This window comes from Scleropages formosus, chromosome 1 (assembly GCF_900964775.1).
Source record: "Scleropages formosus chromosome 1, fSclFor1.1, whole genome shotgun sequence".
NCBI classification, from domain to species: Eukaryota; Metazoa; Chordata; class Actinopteri; order Osteoglossiformes; family Osteoglossidae; genus Scleropages; species Scleropages formosus.
The window spans coordinates 47,152,739-47,163,532 of NC_041806.1; the positions used below are offsets into that span (position 1 = coordinate 47,152,739).

General features: G+C 44.2%; 1 protein-coding gene across 1 annotated transcript; it reads left to right on the forward strand.

Moving 5' to 3' along the window:
- Positions 1–1,443: 1,443 nt before the first annotated feature.
- Positions 1,444–7,997, forward strand: atf3 (activating transcription factor 3). The gene is made up of 4 exons (XM_018742359.2): positions 1,444–1,613; positions 4,429–4,683; positions 5,453–5,560; positions 5,902–7,997. Exons 1-4 carry the CDS (start codon positions 1,491–1,493, stop codon positions 6,157–6,159), a joined length of 744 nt encoding a protein of 247 aa, XP_018597875.1. The 5' UTR covers positions 1,444–1,490; the 3' UTR covers positions 6,160–7,997.
- Positions 7,998–10,794: the final 2,797 nt, after the last annotated feature.

Below are 10,794 nucleotides of genomic sequence, written 5' to 3' on the forward strand. Positions count from 1 at the left end.
GACACAAAGCAAGACACTAAGAGTGATTCTGCGTTTTGTAAATATTTTTTAAGCGTTTCTAAGTGTTTCTCCAAATTACTTTAGCGTTTTAAAAAAACATAAAAAAAACTGATATTTTCCGGAAAAGAAAATGTCCAAAAATGACGTGTGCACAAATAAATTGTTCTAATCTTAAAGCACGTATTAATATTTTATGCGATACACCGTGAAACTCGGTTATGGTATTTTCCGATGCCAACATATCTCAGTAATGACAAGTTTATGTTTTTTATGTCATGTTATTATTTTTAACGACCTGTATGAACCAGTGACAAAGGTTAAATACAATATTCATACTGGTTAGTGTGTTTAGGGAATATCAGAGGAGCTCACACTTCACAGTTCACAGTTCAAACAGTTCTACTAACGAATATGGAAAAAGAGATGTGTGAATCTGGTTTATTATAACCAAGGTAAAGAGTGAGTAGGTTAATAACTACTTAATATCTCAAACCTGCTGTCAATAACCTTTGATACATTTTCGCAACATAAAAGTGACCAACTTAGTGAGCAAAAGCATCCTGCATATGGCAATAACGAAATAAAAAGAAAAATTATGATGAAAGCTGCCAATAAATCCGTAACTCATACAGACAGATATTTTAACAGTGATTTAAAGTTTATACATCAATAGGCTATAGAAATACTTCACAGCAAAAGGATTACAAATTTCCATCTAAGATGGCATCTTTACTAAAAGTTAAACCGAAGAGTTCCTGAACTAATCAGACTTTACACATTCATATTTGCCACACTGGACCCACTCACATTTCCACGTTAATCTTTATCTGGCAGCAGTTAGAAAATACCAAATTTATGTTTTAAAAAAATCGCCGGGTGTAGAAAAAACGGCAACTAACAGCACAGTACCTTGATTTTTTTCTTCTTTCCATATTTCCATTTCACCTTAGTATTACTTTATTAAATTAATATTGTAACATTATATTATCCATTATTGATGGTAATACAGCGGCTACTACTAATAAAAAAATCTAAATAGAAGAAAATGACAGACAGATAGATAGATAGATAGATAGATAGATAGATAGATAGACTGTGATCACTGAATAAACCCAAAGAGACGCGTGTTCTGCGTGTCTTTTATTCTCTGACAGACTCATATAGGGACAGTGATCAGTGATGAGTGGCCAGTGATGACTGAGGATGTCTTAGATCTCCGCTCATCGTCCCACTCTGTCTCCATTGGCTCATCATCCCCTTCATTTCCCCCTGAGAATAGTTGTCCTGCCGCGCGCGGGGCCTCTTATGGCCGATTGCATCATCGGGAGCGAAGCCTTATCCCACCGCTCTAGTCCCGTCCCCCGTCCCCCCCTCGCCGCTCAGCGCGGGACTATTAATAGAATGACGTCAGCCCCCCGGGAGCGCTCGGCGCACGGCGGCGCTCGTACTACTGGAATTCCAACGTCCCCGCGCGCTTTATAAGGAGGGTGATGCAACTGAGAGAGAACAGAGCAGATCAGAAGAGAACAGAGGAACGGAGGAGAGGAAGATCAGAGCGCAGACTAGTCACTGAGTCAGTCAGTGTTCTTCTCTCTCTGATACAACACACACAGGTAGGTGGTGGGCTCCGGTGTTTCCACTGTCCTTCCGGATCGGCACCTTTCATTATAATACTGTATTTTCGGCACATTATAATATTGTACTGTTCTATCGGTACATTCACTCCGACTTCTTCTGTACTGCAGATTCCGCACTTTCGTTTTTGTAGGACCGGTACGTTATTATTGTAGGATCGGCACTTTCATTATCCTCGGCAGGTTCATCATGACATTCACATTGATTCATTGTACTGTTGGATCGGTACTTTTACACTCACTCACTGTAAGTTCGGTGCTTTACGGTTTGACGGGTACTTTTATTGTACTGTAAGATCGGTACTTAGTTTATCACACTTAACGTTTAGCGCTGTTACAAGTTACTTGGTTCGGCACTTTTATTATGCTGTGTAGGAGAGGGACTTACAGCAGAGCGGTACTTATAGTTATTATGGAACTTTATAGAATCGATACTTTTATTATACTGCACGTTTTGGCCTTTTCATTATACCCTAGTATGTTATGTTGTTGGTTCCGCGCTTCTATTAGGGTTTGGCGCTTTTATTGTACTGTAGGATCGGGACTTTCATCATTATACTGGTTTATTATACTAACTGTGTGTCAAGTACTTTGATAGACTGTAGTAGGTATTAGGTTACATGGTGAATAAGATTTACACCGAAAGGAGGTAAAAACAGTGTTTTAAAGGTGAATAAAACAGTCCAGTGTTAAACGTAACTATATTTAAAGAATTATTTGAATAACTATTTTAAAGTCCTTCAGACGCGGAGTTATTTAAGACTAGCTGTAAAAGTAGCTCTGACCTGTTGAACAGCAGCAGGTGAGTCTCCCTGATGCTCCCACGACGAATCTGTTGTACTACTTCCATGTGTTTATTATACCAAAACATGTCTTTTTTTCTGAACAGTGATCTGACCGCCCGTGAAATAAGCGGAAAGTTCATGTGATATAATTTACTAAAATAGTCCTTTCAACAAGAACACCGTAAAAAGCTGTGTCAGGACAAACAGGAACAAAAAAAAACTTAATATTTTACATATAACTGTGTAGGAAGGCGTTTATGAAAAATGTTATGTTCAAGAGAACATCTATGAAACTTCAATAAATGAAATTAATAAGATTTGCGGTTTTCTCAGTAAACAATCTGTGTGTGTACAGTACAGTGCTTACTTTCACTTTACTGGTGTCACATGTAAACAGTGTAACAAACCACCTGCATACTGTTTATTAATTTTTCATATGCATTTTTAGTGTAGATGTGGGTGGTTAGAAGTGAGGTGCAAATGACAGTTTTTCATGAGATGAAGCCATGATGAAGGGGATGAGGAGGGTTAATGGGGGTTAAAGGGTTAAAGGTCTCGGATTTGCATTTCCAGCGGAGTGGAATTAACTTCCTTCCTTGAGCTGAGTCACCAAGTCACATCACTGAGACACTGGACTTCTTCACAAGGTCACTGCTCCACTAACCATGTACAACAGTCAACACTGAACAACACCCAACAACACTCCACCAACCTTCAACACTGCTTTACATGGAACACTCAGCACTGAACAAAACTTCTCAACACTCCACCAACCTTCAACACTGCTTTACACTGAACATTCAACAGCGAACAACACTCAGCAACACTTCATCAACCTTCAACATCACTCAACAAAACTGAACCACACTCTACACTAAGTACTCAACTCTAAATGGTAATTAACAGTGTTCCACTAGCATTCAAAGTCACTCAGCAAAGCTCAACACTGGACTAACACTCAACACTAGACAGAATTCAGCAACACCCAGCACTGGGAAATGCTCCATTAACATTCACCATCACCCGGTAGAACTCAAGACTTCACTAACACCCTAAAACACTCAGCACTGAACATTCAACACTGAACAGCACTCAGCAACACCAAACAATACATAGCAACACCCCATTAATGGAGACGAACACTCAGCAACACTCCACTAACACTCTGCAGCTCTTAGAACTTAAAACCAAACAAAACTCAACACTAACCCACACCCAGCACTCAGCAACGGTGAACAAAACTCAGGAACACTGGACAATGAACAACACAGCACTGAACACTCTACACTCAACAGTGAACAACACCCCACCCTCTAGTAACACTTAACACTAAGTTCTTAGGACTTGACACACTTCAGTACTCAACAACCCACCACACCTTGCTAACACTCAACACGAGCCACCATTAACCGGCACTCAGTGACATTCAGTCCTTAAAACTTCGCACACAACCCTTAACACTCTAAACTCAACAACAGTCAACACTCCACATTCAACACTCAACTACACTCAACAACACTCAACACTCCACTAACATTCCACATTCGTCAAACCTCAACACTCAACGCTCCTCTACTGTTCAACACTCATTAGGATCCAACACTTCCCACGCCACAACACTCATCACCAAACACTCCACGCTCCATAACATTTCACAATGTGCCAGAGTCCACAATCAGCCTTCAGCATTCGCCCAGGGTGTTTTCCCGGGCCTTCTAGGAAAAACTACCACTTCCTCAGCTAGGAAAACATCTTGGTTTTGCTAAGGGGATTTTCCCAAATTGTCAGAGAAGACACGATGACTGTGTAGAATTATAAGAGGCTACTCAAATACAGACATTCCCACCCTATGTACTTTTGTCAGAGATAACCTAAATGCCCAGTGTTTTTTGCTAGTGTGTTTTATGTTCTTTTTTCTGTGATGTTCTTCTTTGAACATCCTGTAAAGTGGTTAATGCTACATTCCCACCATTGCCACATACGACAATCGTTCCCCCTTTCCGTTTCAGGCGACTATAATAATGATGCTTCAGCATCCCGGACTGGGTCCTTCGGAGATCAGTGCTTCGGCCCTGGTGCCCTGCCTGTCCCCCCCGGGGTCTCTCACGTTGGACGACTTTACCAACTTCACACCGCTGGTGAAAGAGGAGCTCCGGCTGGCCATCCAGAACAAGCGGCTGTCCAACGGCATGAGCCCAGTGATGAAGGACTGCCCGAGTTCCAGCTCCGAGAGGCCTGTGGAGCAGCCAGTGGTCAAAAGAGAGGTATGGATTCCACTCTTAGAGTTTACATTAAAGTGCATAAAAAGTTTATAATTCATATAATTAATTTAACATTTTAATGTATCCTAGATGTATAAATGCATACATGTATAACATTAATATATGTACATGGATATAGTGGACCTAGGTTTGAGTCCCACCAAGGTACCTACACTGAAATTCCATTGTAAAAATAACTTTGTTTCATTAATGGGTAAATTACTCTGTTACTTTGTTGCAAGTTAAGCAAATAACCACCGAAATATACATACAATGTTTTACATTTCATTGTATCAGGGAAGTGTAAAATATATGTATGTGTGTATGCATGCATAAACTATATCTATTCATATATATTTTCTTTTACATATTTTACATTACATTTCAGTGTATCACAGAGTATATCAAGTTCAAAATATTGTGTAAAATGCTGTTATTGAAAACTTTCATACTTTCCTTAAATGCTCAGACTGGAATTTAGATGACTATATAATTTGCCAGCCCTTTCAATTGTTTCTATTTTTTTATTAATCATATCTCCATTTTCCCAATCTGGAGTTTATTAGCTGCCTGAAATGTTGGACACACATTTTTTTTACTGGTTCATGTCTGGACATATTCATAATTCATCCTTGTGTCCTAGTCCAAAAAGGGGGGTCACCCTGGTTCACTCACTTCCTTCTGAGGTCATAGGTGTTGTGTTACTCACCTGCGGTACGTTTGACACCTCGACGCTCCTGACAGTGCCCTTTACACCTTGTTTTTGCATCAGTTGACTCTAGAGGAATATGAAAGGAGGAAAAGAAGACGAGAACGGAACAAGATCGCTGCAGCCAAGTGCCGGAACAAGAAGAAGGAGAAGACAGACTGTCTGCAGAAGGTACAACGGACATTTAAAAGCAAATTTCAGCACAAATGATGGAAAAGCTCCAGCTTCAGTTACTTGTCTGAGCCTGTAACAGCTTTTTTAAACCACTTCAACTGTGTCTCATTGTAAAAAAAAATTATTATTATTATTATTATTATTATTATTATTATATAATATTTTTTTCATTAAAAAAAGGCTGAGAGAATGGAATCAACTGTTTTTTGTGTGAGATTATTTACACTAAGAGTGTTCAGTGTGGTCTTTAATGTACAAAAATCATTGTTTCTGTGGTCTCTGGTTATATGATATTCGATATACGTCAACGGCGTCCTTATCTCCTTTCTCCCTTCAAGGAGTCGGAGAAGCTGGAGTCCATCAACGCCGAACTGAAGGCCCAGATTGAGGAGCTAAAGAGTCAGAAACAGCAGCTGGTCTACATGCTGAACCTGCATCGACCCACCTGCATCGTCCGCGCCCAGAACGGCCAGACGCCCGAGGACGAGAGGAACCTCTTCATCCAGCAGATCAAGGAGAGTACGCTGCAGGACTTGATGGTGTCCCCGATTGGATCGAGTCACACATCTACATCCAGCTCCTGTGGTCACCACTGACTTCTTGTGATGCGAGGTTGGATTCATCTCTCCCCAACGCCTCGTAGTCGGCGATGTCGTCAACCATCCCGAAGAAGAAGCTGAAGTCGTCTCCGCTCCTCATCTTAGGGACTCTCACATGGTGAAAAGGGACTGGACACCTGAGGGTTCCCCTGAAACCATCCAGGGCTGTAAAGGGACCACAGCCTGTCAGGAAGACTTCATAGCACTAAACAAACATGTTGTTGTTGCTGTTGTTGTTGTTGTCGCACACACAAACACACGTTTTTATTTAATTTTATTTCACTTTGCCCTAGCACTGTTGCCCAGGATGACTCACTGTGCAAAGGTTGGTCATCCTGCAAGTTATTATTACTGTTTCTGTTATTGTCCATTTAGGCTGATGTAATGAGTCAGTGGAGACTGGTGAGGTCAAAGGTCAGTTAAGGTTAATGTTTACAGGATTCCCAGTCGTGATACTTCCCTGCGAAAAAAGGCTCATTGCTGCGGTAATAATTGAAACCATTAGTATTTACAGTGAGATGTGACAAGGATGGGCGTTTCTTAATTTTAATGTCGTCTGGAAATGTGTCTTTTGTACATGGGAATGTGGAATAATAGAGTGTTACCTCTGCATTTTAGGGAGGTGTCCGTGAATTTTGGTACCACACCTGCCCAGACTTTGTGTTCATTTGGTTTTGTTGTGCAGCAGCCTTCAGAAGTGCCTGCCAACTGCTCGGGGGGAGGCGGGTGTGTGCGTGCATGTGAGCGTGTGTGTGTGTGAGAACACTGGTGATTTTGAAAGATAAGTCTGAAGTGGCGGTTCTCTTGAAGTCCCGTGCTGGTGAAACAGGAAGTCGGTCTCTCTGACCCGCCGCGGGTCTAAAATACAGCCTGTGGAAAACGTCGATCAGAGCTACGGAGGAGGGAGAGCGGCACGCCTCGGAGGCTCCTGCCGAGGCCCTCTTTATTTACTAAGCTATGCTTGTGTGTGTAGGCATGCAAGGACCTTACTCTGACGTAACCGCACACAGCAACTCCTCTCGACTAGAACAAAAGCTTGCGATGTATTTATTGATGGTATTGTATGTTAACTTGTATGTAAAGGTGTTATAATGATGTTTTATGGAGTCAGTAGACTGCTGCATCACCGGGGTCTCTCTGAGCGATCGCGATTTTTACAGCTGAAGTAAATGGCTGCCGCGCTCAGAGCTCTGGCCTCCCTCTCCGTGTTTCGGCCCCTCGTTCCCCGATCTTTGAGCGTCACTGAGCCGAGATCCTTGAGAAACTCTTGGAAAACCTTTCAATGTCAACCATGTGACTGTTGGCGCTCGAAGAAGCGTGGGGCAGGCGACACCGATTCAGCCGTCATTTGCAGCTTATTGGTATGCATTTATTTATTACGTTTAGCTGCCATCTAATGACCCCTGCACGTGTGGCTCAGAGCAAAGATTGTTGTGCGTGTGTTTGCGAGCGAGAGAGCGTAGAAGACGCAGGCGTCAATCTTTTTTTGTTTTTAACCCCTGCCATTACTGTGTATCCCATTTACCTGCTAGCATGCAAGTCATGAATAAGGTACTACTGGATAAATTAACCAAAAAAGGGAAGCTAAACTTCTTTTAATGTTATACCGCTCTTGCGTTGGTGTTTTATTTTCTTTTTTGCACTTTTTCTGAAATGACTTTTGAGCTGTTCGTATGAAGTATAGTGTATAGAAGTCAGGAATTTGAGCTATGTACAGTTCAACACAAGTACAATCAGTTCAGGTAAAACCTCAATTTTCTGCACATGGAAATGCACCAATGAATTATTTCTATACTGTCTGTTAATTTGTATTTGATACTTTAATAAAAAAAAAGTTTACATTACTTTCTGTTTCCACGCGTGTCTCTTTTGGGTCTGTTTTCTCAGTAGGTTGGATGAACTTGCATCTGCTTTACCACGAAGGAATGAAAAGCAAAAACGTTTGTTACACATTTCTGAAGATACAATTTTTTTTCCTCATTTCATTCATCTATTTTAAAAAGTTTTTTTTTTGTTTAAACCATCCATCCATCTTCTGTCCCGCTTGTCCTAAAAGGGTTGCGGTGGTAGCAGGGAGAGCAGAGAAGCCCAGCCGCCCCTGTCCCCCGCAACTTCCTCCAGCTCAACCTGGAGGATCCCCAACCGTTCCCAGGCCAATTGTGAGATGCCTGAACCACCTCAACTGGCTCCTCTCAATGTGAAGGAGTAGCGGCTCTACTCTGAGCTCCTCCCGGATGTCCGAACTCCTCGCCCCGTCACGGAGAGAGAGTCCCAGCACCCTGCGGAGAAAACTCATTTCGGCCGCTTGTATCCACGATCTTATTCTTTCGGTCATCACCCAGAGTTGATGACCATAGGTGAGGGTAGGGACGTAGATCGACCGGTAAATGGAGAGCCTCGCCTTACGGCTCAGCTTCCCCTTCACCGCTACAGTCCGGTACGGCGACCGCATTACTGTTGCCGCTGCTCCCGGTCTGCGGCCGATCTCACGCTCCCTTCTCCCCTCACTCGTGAACAAGACCCCAAGATACTTGAACTCCTCCACCTGGGACAAATTCTCTCCCTTTACCTGGAGGGGGCATACCATCCTTTTCCTTGACAGAACCATGGACTCAGACTTTGAGGTGCTGATCCTCATCCCAACCGCTTCACACTCGGCTGCAAACCGTTCCAGTGCGTGCTGGAGGCAGTCATGTGACGGTGCCAAAAGGACAACATCATCTGCAATAAGCAGAGACCTCACCTTCCGACTCCGACACAGAATGCCCTCCTGGCCTCGACTGCGCCTTGATATCCTGTCCATGAAAACCACAAACAGGAGTGGAGACAAGGCACAACCTTGGCGGAGTCCAACACCCACACTGAACAGACTTGACTTAATGCCGAGTATGCGGACGCAGCTTTCGCTCCGTATATACAAGGACCGAATGGCCCGCAGTAGTGGCCCCAATGCCCCATACTCCCGAAGCACCTCCCACAGAATTTCCCGGGGAACACGGTCATAGGCCTTCTCCAAGTCCACAAAACACATGTAGACTGGATTGGCAAATTCCCATGCCCCTTCAATGATCTGTGAGAGGGTAAAAAGCTGGTCCACTGTTCCACGGCCAGGGCGGAATCTGCATTGTTCCTCTTCAATCTGAGGTTCAACTATCAGCCGGAGCCTCCTCTCCAGCACCCCGGCATAGACTTTCCCAGGGAGGCTGAGAAGTGTGATGCCCCGATAGTTAGCACACACTCTCCAGTCCCCTTTCTTAAAGATAACGACTACCACCCCAGTTTGCCAATCCAAGGGCACTGTTCCCGAGGTCCATGCAACATTGCAGAGGCGTGTCAACCATGACAGCCCTGCAACATCCAGGGCCTTGAGCATTTCTGGGCGGATCTCATCCACCCCCGGTGCTTTGCCACTGTGGAGCTTACCAGCTATCTCAGTGACTGCCACCAGTGAAATGGAGTCTGATAGCCCGAAAGCCTCTGGCCATGACTCCTGTAAGGGAGGCATATCACTCGGGTTTAAGAGTTCTTCAAAGTGCTCCTTCCACCTCCCGACAATGTCCTCATCAGAGGTCAGAGTTTCTCCACTCCTGCTAAACACAGCCTGAGCGAAACTCCTCCGACCCCTTCTGAGCTGCCGGATGGTTCTCCAGAACCTCTTTGAACCCGACCGATAGTCGTTTTCCATGGCCTCTCCAAACTCCTCCCATGCCCGGGATTTTGCTTCTGCAACCGCAGCCGCTGCTGCCTTTTTCGTCTGCCGGTACCTGTCTGCTGAGTCAGGAGTCCCCAGAGCCAACCAGGCCCTAAAGGCCTCCTTCTTCAGCTTGACGGCTTCCCTCACCACCGGTGTCCACCAGCGGGTTCTTGGGTTGCCGCCCTGGCTGGCACCAACAAGCTTTTGGCCACAGCTGTGCCTGGCTGCTTCCACAATGGAGGTTTTGAACAGGGTCCAATCAGACTCCATGTCCCCTACCTCCTCCGGGACATGGGAGAAGCTCTCCCGGAGGTGTGAGTTAAAATCATTCTGGACAAGGTCCTCTGACAGTCGTTCCCAGCATACCCTTATTAACCGTCTGGGCCTACCAGGTCTGTCCATCAGTTTTCCTTGCCATCTGATCCAACTCACCACCGGATGGTGATCAGTTGACAGCTCAGCACCTCTCTTCACCCGAGTGTCCAAAACATGTGGCCTCAAGTCAGAAGAAATGACTACAAAGTCGATCATTGACCTTTGGCCCAAGGAGCTCTGGTACCAAGTACACTTATGAGCATCCTTGTGTTCGAACATGGTGTTTGTTATGGACAAACCATGACTAGCACAGAAGTCCAATAAAATTTCACCATTCGGGTTCAGATCGGGCAGGCTGTTCTTCCCAATCACCCCCTGCCAGATTTCCCAGTCATTACCAACGTGAGCGTTGAAGTCCCCCAGCAGGACAATGGAGTCTGTAGGTGGGGCCCTGTCCAGAACCCCTCCCACCTTCTCCAAGAAGGCCGAATACTCTGAACTGCTGTTTGGTGCATAAGCACACACAACAGTCAAAGTTTTCCTCTCTGCGACCCTAAGTCGCATTGGGTTTTTTTAAACCAATTTCCTAAATTTTATTGGAGAGAAAAGGTAATCTGTATTTA

Bases quoted from the DNA above. Each gene is read 5' to 3' on its own strand.
- atf3 (XM_018742359.2), top strand. From the start codon at position 1,491: ATGCAACTGAGAGAGAACAGAGCAGATCAGAAGAGAACAGAGGAACGG. The intron at 4,684-5,452 runs GTATGGATTCCA...TTTTTGCATCAG, and splicing joins AGCCAGTGGTCAAAAGAGAG to TTGACTCTAGAGGAATATGA. The intron at 5,561-5,901 runs GTACAACGGACA...TCTCCCTTCAAG, and splicing joins AGACAGACTGTCTGCAGAAG to GAGTCGGAGAAGCTGGAGTC.